This window comes from Pseudorca crassidens, chromosome 2 (assembly GCF_039906515.1).
Source record: "Pseudorca crassidens isolate mPseCra1 chromosome 2, mPseCra1.hap1, whole genome shotgun sequence".
Lineage (NCBI taxonomy): Eukaryota > Metazoa > Chordata > Mammalia > Artiodactyla > Delphinidae > Pseudorca > Pseudorca crassidens.
Genome location: NC_090297.1, coordinates 111,757,166 through 111,782,923, shown reverse-complemented (window position 1 = coordinate 111,782,923; position 25,758 = coordinate 111,757,166). Strand labels below are relative to the sequence as shown.

The 25,758-nt window shown below is 56.0% G+C and overlaps 2 protein-coding genes and 1 long non-coding RNA gene across 23 annotated transcripts in view; 1 reads left to right on the top strand and 2 right to left on the bottom strand.

Annotated features, from left to right (window-relative positions):
* The window catches only part of ADAM15 (ADAM metallopeptidase domain 15), a 10,317-nt gene extending 594 nt beyond the window's left edge, over positions 1-9,723 (bottom strand). Inside the window, exons 1-21 of one of the 19 annotated variants that reach the window (XM_067728012.1) lie at positions 9,538-9,723; positions 8,247-8,353; positions 7,533-7,609; positions 7,051-7,189; positions 6,798-6,874; positions 6,513-6,705; positions 5,666-5,731; positions 5,515-5,583; positions 5,268-5,437; positions 5,032-5,116; positions 4,429-4,577; positions 4,170-4,344; positions 3,830-3,922; positions 3,396-3,700; positions 3,107-3,308; positions 2,763-2,840; positions 2,232-2,304; positions 1,888-2,026; positions 1,413-1,482; positions 693-767; positions 71-282 (exon numbers count right to left, since the gene is read on the bottom strand). In XM_067728012.1, the coding sequence (XP_067584113.1) occupies positions 71-282; positions 693-767; positions 1,413-1,482; positions 1,888-2,026; positions 2,232-2,304; positions 2,763-2,840; positions 3,107-3,308; positions 3,396-3,700; positions 3,830-3,922; positions 4,170-4,344; positions 4,429-4,577; positions 5,032-5,116; positions 5,268-5,437; positions 5,515-5,583; positions 5,666-5,731; positions 6,513-6,705; positions 6,798-6,874; positions 7,051-7,189; positions 7,533-7,609; positions 8,247-8,353; positions 9,538-9,616 (2,633 nt within the window). In that variant the 5' untranslated portion in view covers positions 9,617-9,723. Of the gene's footprint in view, positions 1-70; positions 283-692; positions 768-1,025; positions 1,125-1,412; positions 1,483-1,887; positions 2,027-2,221; positions 2,305-2,762; positions 2,841-3,106; positions 3,309-3,395; positions 3,701-3,829; positions 3,923-4,169; positions 4,345-4,428; positions 4,578-5,031; positions 5,117-5,267; positions 5,438-5,514; positions 5,584-5,665; positions 5,732-6,512; positions 6,706-6,797; positions 6,875-7,050; positions 7,190-7,532; positions 7,610-8,246; positions 8,354-9,537 lie in introns of those variants that run through there. The other 18 variants (XM_067728013.1, XM_067728014.1, XM_067728015.1 and 15 more) reach the window with 18 other exon arrangements.
* Positions 1-16,068, top strand: part of LOC137219453 (uncharacterized) — a 17,901-nt gene extending 1,833 nt beyond the window's left edge. Inside the window, exons 1-3 of one of the 2 annotated variants that reach the window (XR_010941138.1) lie at positions 2,363-2,983; positions 15,061-15,225; positions 15,362-16,068. This is a non-coding gene — a long non-coding RNA (uncharacterized lncRNA). Of the gene's footprint in view, positions 1-2,362; positions 2,984-15,060; positions 15,226-15,361 lie in introns of those variants that run through there. The other variant, XR_010941137.1, reaches the window with a different exon arrangement.
* On the bottom strand, positions 9,775-25,758 carry DCST1 (DC-STAMP domain containing 1). 2 transcript variants are annotated; one of them, XM_067728025.1, is made up of 16 exons: positions 25,698-25,758; positions 25,212-25,337; positions 24,848-24,922; positions 20,509-20,637; positions 20,022-20,161; positions 19,069-19,285; positions 18,824-18,967; positions 18,041-18,162; positions 17,490-17,647; positions 15,331-15,430; positions 15,110-15,205; positions 14,845-14,971; positions 14,343-14,459; positions 13,717-13,859; positions 13,482-13,595; positions 9,775-10,400 (listed from the first exon to the last, which is right to left on the bottom strand). In XM_067728025.1, the coding sequence occupies exons 1-16, from the start codon at positions 25,756-25,758 to the stop codon at positions 10,146-10,148; spliced, it is 2,124 nt and encodes a 707-aa protein (XP_067584126.1). In that variant the 3' UTR covers positions 9,775-10,145. The 2 variants fall into 2 exon arrangements, with proteins under 2 accessions (XP_067584126.1, XP_067584127.1); XM_067728026.1 differs by lacking the exon at positions 24,848-24,922.

The window sequence follows — 25,758 nt, the reverse complement described above, 5'->3', positions numbered from 1 at the left end:
CCACACACTGGTGCTGGGGAACACCAGCTTGAGGGGCGGCACCAGAGGACACCTTTGTCTGCAAACAAACCTGTCACCATTAAAGATGCCACTGGGGTATGTGCCCTTAGTCACAGGGGGCATCTTACTACCAGCACCACTGCCAAGGCTACCAGCACCACAGCCCTGGGTGGGGGGAGAGGCTGTGCCCTTCTCTCCCCCCACTGTTACCTTCGGGTACCTCACCACCGGGTCAGCGGGCAGAGGGCGGGTGGGGGGATTGGGTCGGTCAGCCAGCTCAGCCTGAACAGAGAGAGGGGCAGTGACTGTGAGAGAAGAGCCAGGAGCAGTGGGCATGCAGTGGGTCTCCCGAGGGGTTCAGGTCAACATGCAAAGTCAGCCAGGGGGCAGGAGAGAACGGGGGCATGCGCAATGGGGCTTGAGTGCATGCCAGTAGATGCCTTAGGGGAGAAAGGTGTGGGTCACCTGTGGTGTCCCTGGCAGACTGCAGTCCCACCACTGACCACCAGATGGTGGTAGAAACCAAGGCAGGAGGCTCACCCTTTGCTACTTCTGGGGAGTGTCTGAAGGCTGAGGGGCACCCTGGTCCCCTAGTGAAAAGCGCCACTGGCAGGGAACAGCGGGGAGAACTGCAGTTGGGCACCAAGCCTCCCACCTGCCCTGGGCCAGGGTAGGGGCTGGCCCAGATTTACCTGGAGTCTCTTGGGCACAGGGTCAGGAGGCAGCGGCCTGGAGGGAGGGGCCGGGAAGCCAAGAGCACTAGCCTGCTGAAAGAGCAGGAGGAGCGGACAGGCAGAGTGGGGGCGGGGGGGGGGGGGGGGAGAGGGAGCGGAGAGACAGATGTGGGCAGAGAGGTGTTAGTGCTCAGGGATGGGCAGCCAGGGCCCCGGGGGGCAGTGGGGCTGTGCATGCGGTTATTCAGTTTCATGCAGAGGGAGTGACAAGTGGTGGAGTGGGCGTGCAGACCACCTCCACACACACACTTCTGTCATCAGATCCAGAGGGCTCAGGGCAGGGGCACTCACCAGCCCTTCTACACATGGCGACCAGGGCCTCATCAGGTCCTGGCACACTGAAGGCCACTCTGAGCACCACCCCCTCATGCCCTCCAGGGGACATCACTGCTGGGAGCACAGGTAGACCCACCTTTCAAAGCCACTGGCTAGGCCAGCGCAAAGAGCACAGCACTCCCTCCTCTAGGTGACTGCCCCTCCCCAGTCCAGGCTGGACCCTGCTTCTCAGCCTGCAGCCAGGGGACGGGAGGGGAGGGCTGGCCCTGACTCCTCTGACTGACTCTTGGGCAATGCAAGTCTTTCTCTGAGTCTAGAGCCTTCAATACCCGCCCCCCACCAGGGCCCAAGCTGGAGGCCTGGCCAGGACTGGGCCCTCTCTCCTCTGGCATGCAGACTTACCTTGGCACCTGGCATCAGCAGAGCCCTCTGCGGGGGTCCTGGGCGTTCGGGGGGACCAGACTGGGCTGCCCTGAACATGGAGAAAGGCAAGGAGAGAGAGGGCCCAGCCTCAGACCCTGTTTTCCACCCATTTGCAGCCTTTGAGTGGGGTTAACCCTTTGTGGCCCCTTGGAGCACAGTGTAGGCCAAATCAGAAGTGGGAAGGGGAAGCTCATCAGCCTGAGGGAGGGCCCCACTTCAGCACTGGGGCTCCTGGAGAGAAATGATCCTAGCACCCCAGCTTCCCCACTTGGGTCTACATGTGAGGTGAAGGGTTACGGGGCACCTGTAGGGAAGGGAGATGTGTGTGGGGTGTGGTCTGGGGGGCTTGGGTTCAGAATCAGGTGTCAGGGGCTGCCCAAGGGCGGGGGTGGGGCTCCAGAGCTGTTGTCCTTAACAGAGATGTGGAGAAAGCTAGTAGTGGGGAGGCTGGTACCTGTATTGGCAGCTGGGTCCCTTAAGCTGGCAGAGTCTCTGGTGCAGGCGGGCACGGTGCCAGTAGCTGGCACCAAGCAGCACCAGGACCAGCAACAACAGGAGGCTGAGGGGCAGCCCTGTGGTCAGGGAGCTGGTTGCTGTGGATGAAGGCAGGTTTGAAGGTGGGCAGGGCTAAGAACTCTACACCCAGGAAGAGGTGGGGGGGCAGGGAGGTCAGGTGATCAGAGAAGGTGAAGGGGTCAGGGGTCACACAGAGTCAGGGAATCAGCAGCGAAGGGGTCAGAAAAAGAGGGGCAGTGAAGGATGCCGTCTCAGCTGCCCCTGTCCCCCACCTCATGCTACCTCTGATGTGGGTGGTGCAGTCTGGGGGCGCCCAACCCTCCTCACAGTGGCAGCGTCTGTTGCTGTCGCAGACCTAGGAGGTACAGGTTGAACAGTGAGGAGCTGTGCCCTCTGGGGCCGTGTTTCCCTGTCCCCAGCTTTTCAAGATCTCAGATGTCCACAACTGGAAGGCGTGCTGAGAATGATAGCGTGGAGGGCGCCAGCGTTCTGGAGAGAGAGACTCTTTATCTGGGCCAGAGAAAATTAGATTGAACTCACATTGTGAGTGCCTTCTATCTGCCAGGCACTGTGCTGGAAGCTTCCATACTCATCTCATGTGCCCCCAGGAAGTGGGTACTATTACTATGCCCGTTAGTTAGAGGAGGAAGCTGAGCTCAGAGAGGTTAATAACCTGCCCCGGATCCAACAGTTAAGATGTGGTAGAGCACGGATTAGAACCCAGGTGTGTCTGTTTCCAAAGCCCACCATTCTTTTCCTTCCCAGAGGCTCCCCTTTCATGCTCCCCTTTCATCTCCCCCCATGCCAACTCACCCCATGCCCATGGCATTTGCTTCGACATTCCTGTGTTCCCAGGATCTCCACCGGTTGGCATTGATGGTCGATGCACACCTGCCCGATGGCGAGAGAAGAGCAAAGATCACCTTCTCAGGAGCTTTACTGGCACTGGGAGGCCAACACAAACGAAGCCCACCCCGCTTTTACAGATGGGGAAACCAAGGCTCAGAGGGTAACGGGACCCTGCTCCATCTGAAGTGAGAATCTGAACTCCCCCCGGAGCCTGCACCTTCTTCACCGGTGGCTAGTGAGGCCTGGGCGCTGCCTGCAGCAGTCCAGATGTCCCTCCCCACCTGGTGCTGCCCACCTAGGCTGCTCACCAGGCCGGGGCCACAGGCTGTGCCAGGCAGAGTCATCAGGGGCTGGGCCACGTCGTTGCCCAGGTCCAGGTGTACCCAGCTGCAGTTCAGTTTCAGCTGGGTCCCGTTGGCTTCCAGCATCTCCCAGTGAAGATCCCGGGCTGAGCCCAGCAGAGGCTGGGCCCTCCCTCCCTGGCACTGGAGCTGCCCACAAATGGCATCTCTGGGGTTAGGGAGGAGGTGTAGGGTAAGTGGGGGCGGAGCCAAGACTCCCACAAACCCCGAGGAGGAGCCAGGTTCCCTCACTTACCTAGGGGCACAGGACACATAGCTGCCGTCAGGGCTGCGCCCACAGCTCCCAAAGGCGTCCCCCCGAGTGTTGGCAGTAAGGAGGCAAAGTGGCGCGGCGGGCTGGGCCCCAGGCCCCCAGAGAGCCTGGCACTGCTGGGCATAGGAGGTACAGCGTCCTTGCATGCACACAGCCTGTCCACCAGCACACGGCTCACCGTCCCCCAGGCTGACATCAGGGGGGCACTGGGAGCTGTCTCCTGGGCAGAACTCAGGCAAGTCGCAGTCACCTCTGGTAGAGCGGCACTGCCAGCCGGCCGGGCGCAGCTGTGGAGGGTGGGGAAGCATCAATGTGGGTGCTGGGCAAATCCAGCCAGGCCCTGGGAGTCAGAATGACCTTTTCCACACTGGCCCCTGGCAGGTGGGCTCCGGGCAGCCAGTCCAGTCTGTGCCCACCTGGCAATTTTGACAACAGAGTCCATCGGACGCGCACTGTGCCCCTGGCCTCAGCTGGCAGGTGAAGTAATCACAGCAAGGATCAGTGCAGTCCTATGGGCAAGGGCACAGAGGGGCCGAGCGTCAGAGCAGGCTGGGCCTGAGAGCATGCCCTAACCCCCTCCCAGAGCCTGAACCCAAAAGGATGCACACAGCAAATGAAGACCAGAGCCCAACAATCTATGTGCAGTCCCCGCAGACAGGGAGGTGGGGAGAGGGCTTCCTGAGGCTTGGAGACGGCTCATGAGCCAGGGTGAGGGCACAGAAGTGAGTGGGGCAAGGCTCTGGGTGAGGGGCTCACATCTGGGAAGCCACAGTCACACTGCTCGCCGGGCTCCACCAACATATTTCCGCAGACACTGGCCATAGAGGGCAGACTGGAGAGCCGTTCAAAGAGGCAGCTGCCCATTCCACCCAGGAGGGCTTTTTCCAGGGCCTGTCGGCTGCAGTTGCTGAAGTTCAGGCCTGGCAGGAAGCTGGCGATGGCGGCAAGGAAGGTTGGGGCTGTGGACGGCTCTCTGCCCCCTGCCCCCTGCCCTCTCCATCCTGCAGTTACTCACTCTGTCGAGGCCTCCATGATGCAGCTCTTGGCTGGGGCTGGACCTGGACAGGGGCAGCTATTCCCAGGTGAGTCATGGCCCAGGCCTAGGCTGTGGCCCAACTCGTGGGCTATTGAGGAGGCGACTCCCAGGATGCTTGTGGAGTGGTCCTGTCATTGGGGAGGGGATACCCCAGGTCCAGCACCAGCCTGACTGCTCCTCTTCTCTCCTCATCTGACCTCTTGGGCACTGAGCAAGCACCGCCTCCCTCCTTAAGTGCTTCTAAAGTAGGAGAAGAGCCCAGGCCTGGGTGGCAGGAAACCCGGGTTCTAGCTCACCTCTGTTACCCCTCTCTAACTATATGGCCCTGGGAGAGCACCTTTGTTCTTTGGGCCTCAGCTACCTCCTCCGCCCCCAAGAAATGGGAAGAGCTCATAGGTGAAGACACGAATGAGCGGGCCACAGGCGGAGGGTATCCTGACAGCAGAGGCCACGTCACACACCCCGGCCCTCTATACCCTCAGCTTTGGGGTTGGTAACTTTGCTGGGGGTTTCAGTGAATACATGGTACCACATTTGGGAGGAGCTGAACGGGAATGGGGAGGAGACGTGGAAATAGCTCACCATGTTCACACCTCCTGAGAATTCAGGAGAACAGATGGAGTTCTGAATGGCCATGCCCACCATGGGCCCAGAGAATGAAGTGGCACTGTGGGATTGAGAGGGCGAAGGTTAGGGCCCAAAGCCAAGGTGGCCAGAGCTTCAGGGCCTCAGGTAGGGAGCTGGCATGTGAAATTTGACAGGCCGGGGCAGGGCCGGAGCAGAGCTGGGCCCCGCTGGCTGAGCCTGGTGGGTCTTACGTCACCAGCTGGGCACTGTCGTGGGGCAACCGAGGCAGCAGGTCTGTCCGGCGCCAGCGGAGGAAGCTGTCTAGTGTGACACCTGGGTGCTGGCTTATCTCTATCAGGTCACGCTGGGTCCAGGCCTCCAGGCCCACGAGCGCCACCCGGACATTCAGAGGCCTGAAGAACTGAAAGAGAAGTGGGGCTCAGGAGATGGGTTCCCATGGTCGGGGGCCATAAGGATGCTGCTGGGTCCCATACTCACTGTGTCCAGGAGGAGGGCCACTTCCAGGGTGCGGTTCAGCAGGCTCTGGAAGTCCCGGTACCTCTGGACCTGTGGGTCAAGAGAGGTGACCGTGAAAGGCAGCAGGGCAGGCAGAGGTCGGGGGAGGACTTGCAGGGGTCAGCAGGCTCACCTCGGAATGGTCAACCACAATCACCAGCTCAACAATCTTGGTCTCTGTCACCACGTCCCGCCTCCACTGTGGACAAGAGGAAGGCGCATCAGGCACACCCGCCCATCACACCCCACCAGCAGCCGCGTAGGGCTGACCAGGCTGTGTCCACAACCACTCTGTGTGGTCAGACAAGAGAGTGAAGAGCCCATTTTACAGAGAACCTGAGAGGCCAGGGACTTGCCTAAGATAGACAAAGAAGAGGTTTAGAAGCTGGGAGTAGGGCCCTGCTCTTCTGGCTTCAAATTCAGTGCTTTTTCCCAATTAAAAAAAAATAACAGCCAACACCATCAAATACTTAACGTATGCCAGGCAGAGTTCTAAGCATTTACATATATACATGTATGTATATAGATTTATTTAATCTTCACAGTAATCCTATAAGGTAAGTAGTTTTATTATCCCCATTGAATAAATTAGGAAATTGGCTTCTTATTGCTTTATGATCAGTAACTATGTATTTGCTATATCCCAGTGAGAGCTCTCTGCATTTGGATCATAAGACAGATGAGGAGTTTGAGTCAAGTACCTGCATCCAAACCCTGGATATACCATTTATTAGTTGAATGGCCTTGGCCAAGTCACTTAACCTCTCTGAGCCACTTTTCTCACTAAAATAGAGCTACAGATAGCACCTACCTCCCAGGGTTGCTGGGATCAGTAAAGGAGATAATGTTCACAAAGTGCCTGGTACTGGGAAGTTGCTCCATTAGCAGGAGCAGTTGTTACTGTGAACAAATAGCTCTGAGGGCCCGGGGGCCAGCCCTGGGGACAACAGAAGCCCAGCCCTCCTGCCATTCATCCTCACCCGGAGAAGGTGACGCTGTCCCAGGGGGTGCTCTGGTGGAGCCTGAGTGGGCACAGATGCAGGCCAGCTCAGGGCACAAGTGTGGCCTGCCAGGAGGAGGTCTTGGAGCCGGGAGATAACAGGGGGACCCTGGAGGTCCCCAGGCCCCAGCTCCAGGGAGTAGCTTCTCTCTGGGGACAGGATCACCAAGCCCCTATGCAAAGATGCAGGAAGTCAGAAAACTTTTCAGCTCCATGCCTCGTTTACGCCCACTCTCTCCACCTTCGTGGAATTGACCCCTTGTACCTGAGCCCGGAGCAGGTGCAGACAGAGACCCAGGAGTCGGCGTGGCCCTGCACTTTTCCATGGTAGCAGCAGTTCTCCTATAGCAGAGAAACATGAGTGCCAACTGGAAGGCCAGGCCAAGGTTTGAGCCCAGGAGGCTAGCCTGTGGGTGAGGATAGGCAGTGTCCTCCCATTCTCCAGGAACGGCACCTTCCAGTCGCCCCTTTCCTTCTTCCCTCGGGCCAGAAACAGGGCACAAGATGACCTGACTCACCAGAGTGTGTCCCTCACTGACCACCCGGGTGCCATCAGGCTGGTACCACACCAGGGTTGGACGGCCTGAGACTAGCTCCCTGTGGAATGAAGAAGAAGGAGGGCAGTGCTCCCAGGGTGGTGCAGTCACAGCCTGAGACCTGGAGGTGGTAGAGGGGTGGCTGGGGGCTGGGCAATCCCTGCAAGCTTCCTGCTTCCCCTGGAGACGGCAGAGTATGGTGGTTGGGCCACAAACTCTGTCAGGCTATCTGGGTTCCAATCTAGTTTTCACCACCCACTAGCTGTGTGACCTTGGGAGAGTTATTTAACCTCTCTGTGCCTTGACTTCTTCATATATGAGGCCGATAATAATACATCATAGTATCTACCTTATAGAGTTGTTATGAGGATTTAATGAGTTCAAGCTCTTAGTACCTGGTACACCGTGGATGCTATATAAGTTGTTAGCCATGTTATTGTTAATGTTACCACTATCATTATTACCTATTCTGTAGCAGCTCCAGGATATGACTCTCACCATCCAACTCCAATTTGATCCGCAAAGCCTCAGGCAGACTGGTCTGTGGGCACCAGAGGGCATGTCACCTCCCTGGCCCTGTCTGAAACTCCTATCTTCTCTAACCAGAAAACCTCAGGCCCTTAGGAGAGTACCAATGATTAGATCATTGGTGGGGGGATCCTGAGGGAGGGGCCAGGAAGCCCTGCCTGGCCTGGGGTATTGTTCTGGGGGGTTGTGTGGGGAGGTCAAGGAAGGTATCCGAGCCGCCCCTTCTCGGCTTCCTGCCCAGAGAGGAAGCATCATGGAGGACCCAGTGCAGGCCCCAGCCCTTCCTCTGACTCAGCTTTAGAATTGGGAGGGGAGGGTGTTTGGTGAGGCCCTGACCCTCTCCAAGTCTCCCCACTGAAAAAGCTGACAACATGAGACCAAGAAAGCAAGCTTGGCCTCAGAATTTCCCAGTGGAGATGGAAGGGTTGGGTGGGGCTGAGGCAGACAGATGTGTGTGCAGTGGGGAGAGCGAGATAAGTGAAGCCAGGTGCTGGGGTGCGGAGGGAGAGGCAGCCAGACCTGGGATGGCCATGCTACAGTGAGGTCCATTCACCCACTCCTCAGCCAGTCTTTGCCTGGAGACACCTGATTATTCAGGGTGGTGGGTGGTGTGGGTGTATTTCTTTATTCGAGGGGAGAGAGAGGCTCACCTGAAGTACCTCTGCTAGGCTGAGCGTGAGGTTGTCCTGAAGGATCAGGGGCTCCGAAGACCCATTCAGGGCCCTCTCTGGCCTTGCCTGCTTCTCCTCAGTGCCACCTGCAGGGTTCCCAGGACACCCCAAGAGAGTGCTGAGAGAATCAGCACCACGGCTGGGGGTGGCTGGTGCCCTCTGACCCACCTGGCTCCCAGCACATCAAGGCCCTTCTCTGCTTGAAGGACCCTTGCATTGCATGCTGGGACTTAAAGAATACTAGAGGGAGGGGGCGGGGGCTTCTCTCCAATTTTTCCCTTTCATCCCACCAACCCATCCACAAGTCCCCAAAGAAAGAAGTTCAGTTTGCCCAGTCTGTGGCCCCCCCGTCCCCCTCAGGCCCATCCCAGGTTCTCACAGGGACCCTCCGCCTGTTCCTACCCGCTCCCAACCACCTCCGCCCAGGAACGCCCCCTCTCAGGACTGGGCGAAGACTTGTGGCCCGGTGCCCACTCACCCTCCCTTTCCTCACATCAGAGATGCCGGGAACGCCCATTTCTGGGTGAACATTGCAAACACCCCCCTCCCTAAATACCCCTCATGCCCAGTTAGGCACACCCGCTCCCCACAGCCTCCGCTTCCTCCCGGAGTCCGCCCCCCATCCCCACAATGGCCCTCTCTCCTCCGGACACTCCACCCCCGCCTGCCCTCTCGGCCCCCAGCCCAAGACAGCAGCGGGAAGTGAAAGTTCCAAGGAGGAGTTGGTGTCCCAGCCTCTTTCCTGGCCAATTCTCCCCACTCCTGGCTCCTCCCGGGCCCCCTCCCGTTCAGCCAGCTTTCTGGTGGCATCAGCACCAGGGTGAGGGGTGCCTGGCCGCTCAGGTCTGGGATGGGGGCCAGGAAGTATCCTCTTCGCCAAACCCTAGGAGACGTGCCTACTCGGCGCCCTGGCACCGGGTGGAACGGTCAGCTAGGCCCCAGAGGAGCGAAGACATCAGTCCTGGGGAGCAGAGACCCTCTACCGCGATCCTGAGGGGGCGCTGGGCCAGGCCCTGCGGTGCCTGGTCCCGGAGCCTGAAAGTGTCCGCGGGGACTGCGCAGAGGATGACAGAGTAGGGGGCGCCGGCATCCCTCCTCCTTCCCTTCCCACTCCATCGCCCAGTCTCTGGGCCCTCGGCCCAGGACAGCCGACCAGGGCGGGCTGCACTCTGGTTGGGGTCTCCGGCCGACCCCAGGACCCCAGTGCTTCCCGACTTCCCTGCGCGTCCTCCCAGTCCGCCCCCCGGCCCACTGCTGGCAGGGTACTCACCTATATCTGGGAGCGGCCGGGAGGGCAGAGGGCTGCCCGCCCCCAGGAGCCCCAGGGCCCAGAGCAGCGCCAGCCGCATGGCAGCGGCGCCCGGGGTCGGGCGAGGGCAGCAGGTGCTGGGCGGAGTGCCGAGGAGCCGCGGCTGCTGGGTCTGCTTCGCTCACCTAGCGGCTCGGCTCAGCCACCAGGCCCCGCCCCGCCCCTCCCACCCCCCCAGAGCCAGGCTCCGCCCTCGGAAGGCCCCGCCCCCACAGCGCGCCGGGTCCCAAAGAGGCGTGGACCTAGCCCATGACTCCGACTCCCGCACGGCCAGCGCTGATCTGCACAGCGGCTTCCCGGCTACTGTGCAAAATAGGAGCCGAGGCCCGGTCCGACCGCCTTGGGAGCCGCGCCTCCACCCGGCCCTGGGTCCCGATGCCTTCCTAGCAGCTTCACTGCCCTCTGGCCTCAAGTCAGCCGCCCCGCTCTGTCGGATCAGGCGGGCCAGTTCTCCCGATTGCCCGGCTCACCCTCCTGTACCGGACCCCCGCGAAGCGCGGGCAGCAGGCGTGTACAAAGCATTTTATTAAACAGGAAGGAGCGGGTGGGAGAGCCAGCAGGACGCCTCTTCACTCCGCGTAGGTAGCATCGTCGTTGCTGTCGCTGTAGGCGGAGGAGGAGAGCTCCTCGCGGGGTGTGCAGACCGGGCACCGCTGCCGCATGTCGTTCCAGCACGACCGGCAGTACACTGCCTCGCAATCCGGCGTAGGGCACACGTAGGACTCGGGCGTCTCGGGTGCCTGGCACACCACGCATCGCCTGCGCAGCCAGGGGCGCAAGAGGGGCAGGCAGCGGCGGTGCAGGATGTCCGCCAGGTGGCGGCGCTGTTGGGAGGCAAGGGGGGTTTAGAGCCTGTTAGCACTTCTTGTCTGAAGTCTCAAGGCCTGACTATGCCCACATGTTGGAGGAAGCTAGATTGGGCAAAGAAGACCCCTGGAGGGCGAGGGTGCTATGCAAGTGGGTCCTAGAGAGCCTCCCTCACTCCGTGATGGAGAGTGGGAGGATGAAGCCTCGATTCTCTCCCAGCCAGTAACAGCAACTACCAGCATCACGTTACCATAAATCGCCTTATTTGATTCTCACCGTGGGGCTGAGAAGTGAGTAGGACAGATAAGACTATCACTATTGTGTTCCCCCCCACTTTACAGATGAGAAAGATGAATCTCATAAATGTTAAGTGACTTCCCCAAAGGCACAGACTGAACAATCAAACCTGCCTGGACGCAGGTACCCTGATTCCAAATCACAAGCCTGGCTCATTATGCTCTCTCGCTCTCCCACCCTCTCTCCGCACAATTGCCAGGAATTCTCAGGCCACCTTACCAGATGCTCTTTGCTCAAGAAACTCCAGGGGGCACTTCCCTGGTGGTCCAGTGGTTAAGACTCCGCGATTCTGACGCAGGGGGCCCAGGTTTGATCTCTGGTCAGGGAACTAGATCCCACATGCCACAACTAAGAGCCTGTGTGCTGCAACTAAAAGATCCCGCATGCCGCAAAGAAAATCCCTCAGGCAGCAATGGGGATTCCGCGTGCCGCAACTAAGACCCAGAGCAGCAGCCAAATAAATAAATAAATATTAAAAAAAAAAAAAAAAAAGGAACTCCAGGGGTTGGGACTTCCCTGGTGGTCCAGTGGCTAAGACTCCATGCTCCCAATGCAGGGGGCCCAGGTTCAATCCCTGGTCAGGGAATTAGATCCCACATGCCGCAACTAAAGATCCTGCATGCTGCAACGAAGATCCTGTGTGCCTCAACTAAGAGCCATTTATTTATTTGGCGCAGCCAAATAAATAAATGAATATTAAAAAATAAAAAAGAAAGAAAGAAGCTCCAGGGGCTCCACTGCCTGCCAAACAAAGGCAGAACTCCTGGGCTTGGCCTTCTGAGCCTTCCACAGTCTGGTCTCTTTCTAGCCTCTGCTCCAACTTACCCCTCCCTGAAATTTGCATCTTCTGTGCCACTTTCTCCTTAGACTAGCTCTGGCACTTGGCATTCCCTTTGGACTCTGAGTCTTTGCACATTCTGTTCCCTTAGCTTGGAATGAATGCTCTTCACATTTCCATCTACCCATCAAAATCCAGTTAACTCCATGATCTGGTCATGGAATCATAGTATGTTCATTTTCAGTGAGTTTCTTAGGAGGCTGGATCAAGATGGTGGAATAGAAGGACATGGAGCTCACCTCCTCCTGTAATATGTTCATTTTTTCATCAGACATTCATTCAGCCCCTACTGTGTGTCATGGGAGTTGGGGGATCTAGGCACTGGAGGAAAAAGTTAAGCAAACACAGTCTCTCACTTTTATGAGCTTTGTTAGGGCTGATTAAATAAGAGTGACTGGGTGGGATAGGGAGGGTGGGAGGGAGGGAGACGCAAGAGGGAAGAGATATGGGAACATATGTATATGTATAACCGATTCACTTTGTTATAAAGCAGAAACTAACACACCATTGTAAAGCAATTATACCCCAATAAAGACGTTAAAAAAAAAAAAAAAGTGTATGGACAGGGCTTCCCTGGTGGCGCAGTGGTCAAGAATCTGCCTGCCAATTCAGGGGACATGGGTTTGAGCCCTGGTCCGGGAAAATCCCACATGCCGCAGAGCAACTAAGCCCACGCGCCACAACTACTGAGCCTGCGCTCTAGAGCCTGTGAGCCACAACTACTGAGCTCGCATGCTACAACTACTGAAGCCCGTACACTGAGAGCCTGTGCTCCACAACAAGAGAAGCCACCACAGTGAGAAGCCCGCGCACCGCAACAGAGAGTAGCCCCCGCTCGCCGCAACTAGAGAAAGCCTGAGCACAGCAACAAAGACCCAACGCGGCCAGAAATAAATAAAAAATAAATAAATAATTTTTTAAAAAGTGAAAAAAAAAAAAAAAGAGTGACTGCCACTTGTTTTTTAAATAGTATTGGGCACTGTACCAAGAAACTGTAAGTAAATTAACTCAATTCAAACAATAACCATGTAAGGCAGATATTGTTGTTATCATCTCTTTTTCAGGCAAGAAAACTGATGCTTGGAGAGGTGATCACTTGCCTAGGATCACACAGTGACAACTAACACGCGTACAGAATTTGCTATGTGCCTGCACCGTGACAGTGAAACTCATTTAATCCTTACTACAACTAGATGGAGTAGTTAACTCCATTTTACAGAAGGGAAAAACCAAGGCTCAGCGTTTATGTGTGTTCAAGATCACACAATTGTCATAGTAATAAGGGGAGGAGCCAGGATTCAAACCCAGGCTCTCTGGCACCAGAGCCCCACACCTGACCACCACTCTATCTCTATTACTGATCTCTAGTGAGCAGGCCTTACAGATCTGTCCAAACTCCCCATTCTTCAGAGGAAAAACTGAGGTCCAGGGAAGACCATGGCCAAGGTCACACAGCTTAATGAGGGAGTGTGGACTGGAGCCTGCTTCTTCCCACGGTGTGCTCTTTCTGTACACTGCGTGCCCCTTCATGAAGCCTCCCTGATCCCCAGCCCACCTGCTTCCCCTCATCCACGAATCTCCCACCCCACCCACCGATGGGACTGCACTGAAGTTCTGGTCTGAAGCCCTCTCAGAAGAACCTGTGGCTTTGTCTTGGGTCCCTTGTTTCTGACGAACCCCTCTTGCTCTCCTTTGACCTGATGGTATCAAATCTGATTCCCCTTTTCTGCCTGCTTCCCAATGGTCCACTTAGGATCTCAGGCTGGGCTGAATCCTGGGGCACAGAGATGGACACAGCCTTGACCTCCAGGAGCTGGATGACCAGGGCCCTTGGCATGCATTCCATCAGAACTCACTGAGCATCAGTAGGCCTGGGGCCTTGGTGGGGGCTGGGTGGACTGAGGGGAGATGCCTGTCCCCCCTCAGTTCTCAGACCCAGCCAGGGGCACAGGCCTGGACTTACAGGAGCCCTCTGCTGTCGTGCCCGTCTCACGATGGTGGCCCTCCTCAGTTGGGTGAAGGCTGCTCTCTTCCTCAGGAGATCGTTGTAGAGGAAAAGGATCCGCTTCTTCTCACGCTGGGGCCAGGGAGACAGTACAGAGGAGGAAGACATTCCCCAAAGATGGGGCTTGTGGGGAGCTGGGCTCAGGCTGGTGTGTTTGTGTATGCAGGGGTGGAGAGGGCAGGGTGAGGCGCACCTTGGGGAAGTAGAAGGCTACGATGACCCTCCGGAGCCGGTAGCTGAAAGCTTGGAGCAGGCAGAGACACACTAGCAGGCCGCTTGGTAGTGCAGCCCTCAAATAGGCCCTGGTACTCAGGGGCACGGGCTGGGGCAGGCAGGCTGGCAGAGGAGGCAGGCCTGTCAGGGATCTGGCCAGGACCGGCCGCGGCTCTGGGTTGAATTCCCCATGCCAATGGGGTGTGGGTTAAATGTCTGATTACCCTGTTCTCCTCCTGCCTGCCCCTCACCCTGCAGAGCTGTGCTGTCGGACTATAGCCACTAGGCCCATGAGGCTATTTGCTCAACTTGGCACAGATGTAGAAATTTTCCATCACGGCAGAAAGTTCTGTTAAACAGCACTGCTCCAGAGGGCTGGGACCATCTGGCCCCAAAGCCCCAGCCCTCAGACTCCTCTGACCCAAGTCTGTCATCCTCCAAATCTTCAAGCCTGACCTGATGTTCCCTAGTTTAATTTCTCCAATGCAAGCACGCCAACCCCCATCTTGCCACAGCCAAGGCCCAGTCCCCCAACTCTTTGTCTTGGAAAGACCCTGGTCCTCCCAGCCCTCAATTCCTCTGATCCAAACTTTCAGCATCACTCACGCATGTTGTTGGATTCCACCACCGTCTCCGAGGAGGTGTTCAGGGCTCCGATGGTATTCCGAAGAAGCCGGGCAAGCATGGAGTCTCCCCCGACTTTCACCTCCAGTTTATGACTGCCTGAAGCCAGGATAGGGAACGTGGTGTGTGTGGGGCGGGGAGTCAGGAAAGAGTTGGAGTTAAGGGGATGGGGCAGGTTGGGGACTGGATGTAGGGGAGAGGTCAAGGCATACAAATACTTCTCAACTGCACGGGACTTTCCATCCCTTCACTGAGTACTAATTCCTCCTTCTGGTAGATATAAAGGGGGGTGGAAACAGAGGGCCCCAGTGACAGCTGTCAGGTTGCAGGGTTGATATTTGACCCTAAGGAGGACAGGGAGGGGCCGAGATGCAGAAGGAGGTGACGAAATTGGAAGAATTGGGGAGGGGTGTCTGCACAAGGGTGGGAGTTCTCCAAGGGGGTGTCTCTTGGGCCTGGAGCCTGGAGTGGGGACTGGGCTCACTGCGGAAGGAGTACTGCACGAAGGAGTGGTGGCGGATGGTGTCGAAGATGGAGTAGAGAGCCCAGTCCAGGCCACACAGCAGTAGTAGCAGCAGCAGCACGGGCAGTGTCTCCATGAGCTCCTTCATCTGCCCAGGGAGCAGGAGGGTCAGAGCTGGGCAGCGCCTTTGGCCCTGGCATGGAGTCCCCTCTGACGCCTTTGCCCTCCCTCCTGCAGATCCCGCCTCTAGTAGGATCCAGGGGCCTCCCCTTCGTGCCATCCTCACCACATTTCTCATTTCTGTGGCCTGGATAGTGGGGTCCCAGGGGAAGATGACGGTTTTCTTCTCAGCGCTGCGGAGTGGCAGCAGAGTCCGCTTGCCCTGGGAAAAACGTCCACATGGTGAGAGCACTGAGCGCCCTCTCCCTTTCCCCTCTGCCCTCCTGGAGCGTGAAGCCACACAGGGCACAGAGCAGGGCACCCTTGGGCAGGGCTGTGCCCACTCACCAGCTTCTTCCTGCGTTCATCGATCTGACAGAAGTAGGTGCTGATGTAGATGTTGTCGAAGCGGATGTCCCCGTTATAGCTGTCCACATAGGAGAAGCACCTGTGGACGAGGGTGTCTCCATCGCCTCCAGGTTCACCCACCCCCAACCATGGGCTTCCCTGACGCACAGTCAGCTGGCCACCCAGCATGCACCGAGCACCACCTGCGTGCTCTGCCCTGCCCTCCAGCAGTCCACGGTCCAGTGAAAGACATGCACATACACACTGATGAGACATAACAGAGGTGAGGAGGGGAGGGAGCGTCGTGTAAGTGCATGCGTGTGCCTGGGAGGTAGGGGAAGGTTTCCCAGGCATGGAACTTCCAGGATGAATATCAAGCAGAAGAAACAGCAGGAGCAAAGGCACGGAGACAAGGAAACCCCTCGAGGTTGAAGAAATCACCTGATCCATTGACTCCCACGTTCACCTCTCAAGTCCCTGCCTCTTGGCTGAGCCCTCAAAACATCTCCCGGAGGTCACTTCAAGCAAAACTCGTCTCAAGCATCATTTCCCTTCTCCTCTGACACACCCTTGCGTGTGGCGATGTTTTCCGTGTGTGCGTGTGTGTGCCCGTGCAAATGTAACTCTCCTCTGTGTATCTCCCAAAGTCCCACATAATGACTCAGTTTCCTGAGGAAAAAATGTTAATTGTTGGAAATGTGTTTAAAACTGTATAAGTACATTAAATAAGCTCTGTAAACCGTGAAACGTAAGTTCCAATGCTGTTGGTTCTGGGACCCTGTAAAAATCCACATCTTTGCCTTTAGAAGTAACTATAAATGCAAAGAAAGACTGTGGGCGCCCCCTTGTGGAGAGACCTAGCGCTGTTGGGCCTGGGCCTCCTGAGTCTGGTCTCCGCCCCTCAGCCAGCTCAGCCCCTTCAGTGAGTGACCTCACCCAGGTTGAAAACCTGGAAGTGGCTTTTGACTCTGTGCCTCCTTCCTTCCCTCCCCAAGCTGGCTCTGAGACCTGCTGCACCTTCCCCCTACCTCCCTCCATCTCAGGCCAACTTCCTGCCACGCCCCACTCCACTCAGGCTCCCTAATCTCTGACCCAGTTTGGCCTCCCTGCCTCCAGGCTGTCCCAGTCCACCCTGCAACCTTGCAACTGTGGGGCAGTTCAGGGCCCTCCTGCAGGGATTTCCAGACTGTTCTGGCCATGCCCACTTCAGCCCAGTCCTCAACCCCAGCCTCTGCCTTCCACATCCCACAAATGCCAGATTCCTGGTCCAAGAGAACACCTTTCCTCTTCTTGGCCGTAGCTCCCCATCTGCAGCCTTTTGAAGCCCAGTTATGGCCCTTGCAGGGGCCCCTCCTCAGCTCCCATACCAGTCCCGAGAGCCAGTCCATAGTACAGCCCTTGAACCATCTCTGTTTTGTGGATGCCTCGCCTGCCTCCCCTAGACCCTGAGCTTCTTGAAGGCAGGAATATGGCTCATTGATCTTCGTCGTCCCACAGGGCCCTGGGCACACACATAACCACTCACCTGCTGTCACTCTAAGCCCCACAAACAGGGGCAGAGAGAGCAGGCGCCCCTGTGGCCGCCCTTGCCCAGCCCCTGCCCATCTCAGGCATTTGGGGGTGGAGACAGGAAATAAAGGGTCCAGAGGTCAGCAGGGAAGCTGAGTGAGGCTCAGGGCAGCCCAGCTGGATGCCAGGCTGGGTGGGGTTGAGGACTTTGGTCCAAATGGAGGGAAAGTAGCAGCCAACGCAGCGGGCGGGAGAAAATGAAAGCAGAGTTGGACGATAAAAATGGCACAAAGTCAGAGCCAAGGGGAATATGAAGGGCAAGGAAAAAAATCAAAAGTCAAAGTTAAAAGTGGAAAAAAAAAAAGTCAGCGTTGGGATAAAGGCCGGAAGGAGGTAGATGAATGAAGACGGTCGCCCTTTTAAGGTGGTGGGAACATGGGTAACTGTTTCTTCTGACAAAATGTCCACATTTCTCTTACCTTTGGGTAAACAGCGATCCCAGCTCTCTAAAAAGGCAAAGTTAAAGGCGCAAGAACATTCACCTTCAGAGTCGGAGGAGGGCCCTGCAGCTCCATTCTTAGGGCCTCCCTCAGGGCAGGTCTCCAATCCGGAGCGGAGGAAGGGGCATCTGGGTGGAGGTCAGGACTCACGCGTGGAGGACGAGCAGGAAGGTGCAGGAGAGCAGCACGTGCAGCAGCCCCAGGATCCACTCGAGCCGGGCCTCCTGGCGTCTCACGTAGTCCCGCACCTCGGTGCTCACGTGTTCCCAGCTCGTGTTGAGGCCCAGCACCCCAGCCCGCTTATCTTCCTGGTGGACGGCCCGGGTGCCGACTCAGAGGCCCAGACCCAGCCTCCCAGCCTCTCTGTGGCTTCTCTCCCCTGATGCCCCGCTCCTGTCCCCAGCTCTTCCCAGGACCTTTAGGAGTTGCCGCTGTCTTCTGTTCGCTGCCCTCCTTGACACAGTCTTTCACCTGTATGAGCTGACACCTCCTCACACCTGGCCGACCACCCATCCAGAGGCAGGTCCCTGTGCCCGCCGCAGGCTCGGCACCCTCCCTCTCCTGTCACCCAGTCCCAGCACCACTCCTCGTCTCTTCCCCCTCCCTCACAGCCAGCCACCTCCCTCCCGTGCCCGCTCCCTTGCCCTTTTCCTCACGCCCTGTTCCCTGTGCCCCCCACCCTCACACTGCCCCTCTCCTACCTTGAGGTTAATAGTGGCTGAAAATTCCCCCTCCAGGCCGCGAAGAGACTGATTGAGGGAGTCATAGGTCTGCCCAAAGTTGCCTTCCACTGGGATGCGACTACGGCACCAAACTTCCATCACTGGTGGACAGGGGGGCCAGGTTAGGGGCCTCCCTGGGCCTGGCCTCCAGTCCTCCCTTCCCGTGATCCTCTTCATGCTGCTTTTTTGTCTCTCTGCCCATGACTTTCTTTCTTTCTTTTTTTTTCTGCACTATGTGCCTTGTGGAATCTTAGTTCTCCCACCAGGGATTGAACCTGGGTCCTTGGCAGTGGGCGTGCAGAGTCCTAACCACTGAAAGTCCCAGCCCATGACTTTCTACCACCCTGAGTCTTTCCCCTCTTTACTCTCCTTGAATTCTTTCCCCCATTTTTTTCACCTGTCTATAACCATACCAAACACTAACTAATTATGATAACCGATACTTAATAGAGCAATTCCTCTGTGGGCGAGTTGTTACCTGCTTTACATGTATTATCCCCTTAAATCCTCAAAACCCCTAATGGCATGAGTACTATCATTATGCCCATCTTTCAAATGAAGAGACGAAGCTGAGAGCCTTGCTGCAAACTCACCTGAGTCACAAAGCTGGTCAGCTGGAAGGGCTGGACCCTGAGGATGCTGTGTCCTCAGAGCCGAAAGCCTCCCCTCCTGAAGGCCTTCCTGCCCTACACCTACCCAGTGGTCCCCAAGGACTCAGATCCCTGGCCCTGCTGCTCCCCTCCCTCCTGCCACTATGCTGACCCTTGGCAATGCCACAGAAGAACTTGAACTTCATGGGCAGGCAGAGCAGGTGGTTGAGCAGTGGAACCGAGATGCGTTGAAGGCACTCTCTGTACTTTTGGTCAAACCAGCGGCGGCAGTTCATCATGGCCTTGTTCACCACATCTGCGGGAAGGGGCAGTGCGGGTCTGAGGTCCCCACACCCTGACCCGGAGCCCTGGCCCGGCGGCCCTCCCTGCCCTCCCCTGCCCAGGGATCCCCCTCACGGGAGCAACGCAGCTTGGTCTTCAGCTCATACATCTTCTGTGTAGAGAGGCGGTGTCTGAAGGCTGAGGCGCGGAGGGTCTCTCTGCCTGGGGCTGTCTCCTCCGAGCCCTCGGCATCCTCGGGCGCGTATCCACTCTCACTGCTCACCTGGGCATCCAGTTCCTCAAAGGTGTTGGTGATGTTCTGAGTCTTGGCTTTCAATGACTCTTTGCTGCTCTGGGGTCGGAGGGAGGAAAGGGGTCAGGCATGCGAGCTTAGAGCTTCTGCTGCCAGACAGCCTGTTCCCCTGTTAGCCAAGCTTTGGGCTCTTACCTCAAGCCTATAGGGAGCCTAGGCCCAGAGATGGCCTCTCGCCTCAAACAGTCCACTGTTCGTAGTGCTTGGGAGCCCCCTCTCCTCCCCAGGTGCCTCTGCTCTGCTTACATCCCAGGCTCCCAGCTCCTCCTGAGGCCTCCCATCCCAAGTCCTGGTTAGTCAAGGAAGGGTTCCCCAGGTCCTTGGACTTCACCCTTCATCACTAACCTCTCAGGCCACTGTGCCATCTCAATGTCCCCGACTCCCAAGCCCCTCAGCCCTTCTCTCCCCAACTCCTCAACTTTCCAATTCTTCTAATCTCCAGTACCCAATTCCCTCATCCCCTGATCCTCAAAGTTTCCAAACTCCTCAAGGCCAGGGCCCCCAGTTTCCTGACATTCTAGCTCATCTGCGCAGAGTACCACCTACTCAGGTGTTTGGAAGTGTGTGTGTGGTGTGTCCCAGTGGCTGCGGACAGGGGCTCTCCTGGCATTGAGTGTCCAGGGATCAGGGCACATCCTGCAATGTTTGGGAACAGTTCTGCCAAAAATGCCAGTACCGCCCCCATTGGGAAACTGTAAGTCCAGGGTCCCAGCTCAGGTCATCTAGGCCCTGCGGGGAGAGGGACCCCTAGGCCCTGCCTGTGTAGGGTCCTGACCAGCAGGTCCTTGAACACTGCCCGCAGGGGGGCTGTGGAGACACGCCAAGCCGAGCGGGTGTTGTTGATCTGCAGCTCCACAGTGCAGCCGAGCGATGCTATCACCTCATTGAGGTTGTGCCGCAGGTTGGCCACTGGTCCTGGGGGAAGATGCCCTGGTAGATTATCTCCCTCTAGAGCCAATTAACTTTCTTCAGCCCATCCCTAGCTCCTGCTCTGCGGGCAGTGACCACCTTCTAGAACTGTACACTGATGGGGCTCAGAAGCTGGTGAGAGGTCATCTCATTCAACCCCTGATGTTTTTCTCTGTGTAAACTAAGGTGGCCCAGAGATGTGAAGGAACTCTCTCAGGGACACACAGCAAGTTGGAACAGCTGGGATTAGACCCCCCACTCTTTCTCCTTCTCCAGGCCTGGCTCTCAATGGATGGCCCACCCAGGGTCACTGCTTCAGTGTCACTAACTGGTACCCAGGGGCACACACTCACCCTCATAGATGGCGGCCAAGGCGTATCCCAGCACAAAGAGCCGGCCCTCCTTGCCCAGCATCTTGGGTACTAGCAGGAGGCTGGCGCAGCGGATGTGAGGGGAGGTACCCCAGCCTATGGCCCCCAAGCCTGTCAGGAGAGCCCAGGAGGTGGTGAGGCAGAGTCAGGACGCTAAACCACCAGGTTTAGCAGAGCACACACCGCACCCCCCCCCGCCCCGCAAAACTCCCTTCTAGAACCATCACTGTACTGCCCTTGTCCCATTTACATTGACTCTGATAGGCCTTCTAGACCACTCATTCATTCATTTATTGAAGAGCCATTTACGGAGTTCGACTGTGTGGCAGCCTGTGGAAGGGCTTGGAGAGATGGCTAGAGATTGAAAAGCCATGGTTGGTGATTGACTTGGTGTGTGTATGAGTGTGTGGGTTTGTGTTAGGGAAGGGGGCCAACACTTCCCTTTTCCAGGCTGGAGTCACACTAACCCTAGGTACTGAGGGAGAAGAGAGAGCAAGAGAAAAATTCTGGAAACAGGCACCGGTGCTCAGAGCAGTGAGAAGAGAGGCCACAGCCACCTCAATATTCCCCGTGCTCTGACACCTACAGCTCTCACCATCTCGGTCCGTAATTTTAGCCCTTAATCGTGTACCTCCTGGTATGTTTTAGCAGTTTCACATGTGTCTCCCTGTGGTCTCTGCAGGGAGACAGTGAGCTCCTTGAAGCTCGTAATCCAGGGAGAGAGACAGACGGGTAAACAGATGACTGCAACACCAAGTGCTAAGTGCACAGGGAGGTGCTTATACAGAGCTGTGGGAGCCAAGGAGGGAGCGGGTATTTCTGCGGGGGCGGGTGGGGCTGGGAAGGCTGGACAAAGGAGGTGATGTGTCAGCTGGGCCTGGAAGATGAGTAAGTGTTGTTAGGCATTCCAGGCCAAAGGAACAGCATAAACTGGTCAGGGAACCTAGAAGATTCCTGTGTGGATAGAGCGTTCTCCCAAGGCTCGCCAAAGCAAATCCCAAGTCCTGACTCTTCCCTCCATCTGCACTGCCCTCATAGAGTCCCCAGCGTCTCTCACTGGGACTAACTAGTCCCCTAGCTCCTCTCTTGCTAACCTAAACTTCCATTTTCACAAGGCAGCCAGAGGGATCTTGTAAAAATGAAATCCGATCATGTCCCTTTTCCGCTGGAAACCATGCAGTGACTTTCCGTCTCACTTGGGAACAAATCCAGACTCTCCTAATACGGTCGACCGACTCTCGTGATCTGGCCCCTGACTACCTTCTGAAGTGATCTCATGCTCCTCAGCCCTTTGCCCACCATGTCCGCCCACGCTGGCCTACTGCTGTTCCTAGAACTTGCCAAGCTCATTCCTCCTCTCAGGTCTTTGCCCTCGCTGTTCCCCCTGCCAGGAGCACTCGTCCTCCTAGAGTCTTCACCTGGCCGGCTCCACCAGTCTTTTGGCCAAGACTCAAGCTGAGGATGACAGTGGATAAATAGTTGTCCTACATTCTGAGGATGATTGATTGTTGACCAAGCGTTGCTCTACGTTCTAAAGAGAGCCCCGTGGAGCTTGCTGGTCCCAGTCTGGGCTTTACCAAAAGAGCAAAACTGGTTTTTCACCCCTCTACCCCAACCAGTCTATACAAAGGCAAGACCAGAAATCTGAGTTTTCTGGACATAGAGAGAAGTGGTTAGAGTAGGCAGACATGGGAGGAGAGTCTGAGGAGAGGATGGGTGTTCACTTCCTCATGCCCAGTGACAGACTCCAAGAGAACCCTTCTGAAGCTGGTGCTGCAAGAAGGGGAACCCGGCTCATCCCTCCCAGCTGGATGCCCGCTGAGCTGCAGAGCCTGGCAGGGCCACCCCAGGGCTGTCACTGGAGCACAGAGAGGGAGGAGAGTTCACGGACGTGCTCAGCAGGGCCTCCCGGGAGTGTCAGGGAAACATGAACATGGAGGGTGGTACTCGCTTCTCATCATGACAGGGGAGAGGGCAGCTGCAAGGGGCCCTGCTTTCCCAGTTTGGCAGGGCAAGGATATGTGCATTTCCTTTGGGACAAGCAGACGTGTGGAGGGTATCAGGCCTCAAGCCATCCCTCCGGGATGGGGACCCTCTGCCTGCTTGGGTGGAGGCATCTAAAGGTAAGAGGCTGCAGGTGGCCTGTAGGAGCTACAGGGAGCTTCATTCGAAGTCAGTCAAAGAGAACTGCCCTCAGCAGGAAACTGGGCACTGTGCGGTCCACACAGAGCCTCCAGCGGGACCATGAATGGGCCCCCTGAGACAGCCAGGATGTGAGCACTCGCCGCACAGAGGCGGTGGAATTCAAACAGTATCGATGACTTCAGACTTTTGTCCCTTTTCCTCTAATTCTTCTAATCCCCTTTCTGACATCAGAAGAACCAGAAGGGGAAGGAAGTGGAGAAAAACAGTGAGTGAGCAGGCCGTGCCCCCTTCTCCACCGCGGGACCTCACGCCAGGGATCAGGCCTGAGCTGCGGGGCAAGGGGGCGGTAAGGAGGGAAGATGTTTGAGAATGGACGTGAGATTGAAATCTTGACGTAGACTGGATTGGACCTCTTAAACCCTAAAAACAGTCATAATTACTGAAGCAGGACTAGGTCTTCTAGATTAAAATCACCAGAAAGCTAAGGGTCTGTGTGAGAGGTCATCAGTGGGAGAAAGGTTGGAATACAGTGGTCAGGGGAAAAGTAGTTTCCTGTTGGTATCCCATAGAGGTAGATCATTCAGTGAACCGGGGATGATGCCATGTCCGAGCCCCTTGCCTGGGACAGTGTTAGGAAGGGACACGTGCTGTCGCTCTGACCAAAGAGGTGTGGGGGAAGTTGGCTGGGGGGTTACGGGAAGTTTTCTTTGTTCTTATAAGAGACATGAGGAAGGAATGTTCTGCTCTTTTGACACTCCTGTATGAGGATGTGATGCCTGGATTTGCTGCAGCCATTTCATGACCCGAAGAGGAATGATGTACAGACCAAAGACGGCAGAGAAAAAAGTCAAAAGGAAGCTGGGTCTTGGTGGGTTTACTGAGCTGCTAAATTATCCAAACTCCAAAACCACTCTACCTTGAAACTTGTTATATGAGATGATAAACTCCCTCTATGGTTAAACCACTTTTAGATGGGTTTTCTGTTCTTGCGGCCCAACACCTCCTGATATGAGGTCTCCAATCAAATGTCACCTTCTCTGAGCAGCCTTCCCTGACTACTCAAGCTAGCTCCCAATCCCTTTCTATCACATCCCCCTGGTTTACTTTTTTCATAACACTTGTCACCATCAGAAATGCTCTTGTTTATTTCTTGTTCATGTGTTGTCTAACTCTCTCCACTAGAATGTAAACTTGAAAGAGAACGTAAACTCTGAAAGAGCTGGGTGTGCGGGTGTGGGGTTGGGGAGGGGGGAAGTAGTTGAAGGGAATTAAGAGGTACAAAATTCCAGCTGTATAATAAATAAGTCACAGGGGTATAATATATAGCATAAAGAATTTGGCCAATATCCTTATTGACCAAAATATGGCCAATATTTTATAATAACTTTAAATGGAGTATAACCTATAAAGATATTGAATCAATATGCTGTACAGCTGAAACTAATATAACATTGTAAATTAACTGTACTTCAATTAAAAAAAGAACATGGCCAATAATACTGTAGTAACTTTGCACAAGGACAGATGGTTCCTAGACTTACCATGGTGATCATTTCATAATGTCTGAAAATGTCAAATCACTGTGTAGTACACCTGAAACTAACATAATATTGTACAGCAACTATATGTCAATTAGAAAAAAAAAGAAATCATTATAAAAAAAAGAAATCATTAGATTTATATTGTAGCTGTCACTGCCCATGTATATATACAAGTATGCACTATACATTACAATGTATGTATGTGTGTGTAATATGTGTTATATATATTATAAGCTCTAGGAGTGTAAAATTTTTTTTAAAAGTGCTGGGTGTTTGTCAACCTTGTCCACTGCTGAATCCTTAGCAAGTGCTCAGTTAGTGCTAAATGAATGAATGAATTGAATTTATCAGGAGCAGCAGGAAACAAGACCAGAGAGGTCAGGAGAGATGGGGATTATGAATGGTCGTGGGGTTTGGACCATATCATGGGGGTAATAGGGAGTCCCTCAGATTGGGGAGACTCTAGTGGGCAAGGACTGTGTCTTCTTCTGTAGACTGGGGGCCTCTTCCCTCCTCTCAAAGGCCAAAACAAGGCTGAGGCTACAAGGGACACTTGGGAACAGAAGAAACAAGTGCAGACTCCGCCCTGGGCACCCAGAGCTGGGCTGTGTCCCTGTCCCTAGCCCGGCACTAACCCACCAAGCCGTACAATGTCACCATCTTCTGATCTTCATAGATGTTCATAGGGTTCACCAGGAGCTGAAAGAGACCTAAGGATACAGGGTGAAGCCAAAGGTCAAAAGATGGGGCCCTACGGCTTTCCTGGTGGTGCAGTGGTTGAGAGTCCGCCTGCCGATGCAGGGGACACGGGTTTGTGCCCCGGTCCGGGAAGATCCCACATGGCGCGGAGCGGCTGGGCCCGTGAGCCATGGCCGCTGAGCCTGCGCGTCAGCAGCCTGTGCTCCGCAACGGGAGAGGCCACGACAGTGAGAGGCCCGCGTACCGCAAAAAAAAAAAAAAAAAGATGGGCCCCATCCCTGACGTCTGCCCTGTACTCACCTATGGCCAGGAGCCCCCCGGCGCCTGCCCCCAGCAGGAGAGCACTGACCGGAAACTCGCCCGGCTGGCGCCACAGGAATCGGCTACAGGAGACGGGCAGCCCCCAGCTCAGGAACCTCTGCACCGCTGAAGGGTCGAAGAGTTTAGCCCAGCGAGGCCAACATACTACGCTTCCGACTGGGGCGTGATTCATTAGGTTTAGGGGCTTGCAGCGGGGTAGAGGCTGGGGGAACCCGGATGAGGGTGGCAGGAACTTGGGGGATCCTGAAGGAGGATGAGGGACCCTGGGGAAGTGGGGCAGACATGAACGAGAGAAGAAGAAAGGGCTAGGCCGGAGGAGGGCACTGGATGAGGGGGTGGAGGCTGGGGGACCCCAAAGTGGGGGAAGGTGCTGGGGTCCTGGAGGAGAGATTGGGTGAGAGGAGTGGGGGCTGGGAGCCGCTGGGAGTCACTGGGAAGGGTCGGGGTCTCTGGTGACTGACTCACTGGTGTGGGGTAGTTTCCTTTTTTGCCCTTTTGCTCCGTTCTGATGAGGTCTGATGGCCAT

Coding starts and splice junctions, on each gene's coding strand:
- DCST1 (XM_067728025.1), bottom strand. CDS start 25,758: ATGGCCATCAGACCTCATCAGAACGGAGCAAAAGGGCAAAAAAGGAAA. Junction 25,338..25,697: donor AAGGAAACTACCCCACACCA/GTGAGTCAGTCA, acceptor TCGACCCTTCAG/CGGTGCAGAGGTTCCTGAGC. Junction 14,972..15,109: donor CCACAGAAATGAGAAATGTG/GTGAGGATGGCA, acceptor CTCCCTGGGCAG/ATGAAGGAGCTCATGGAGAC.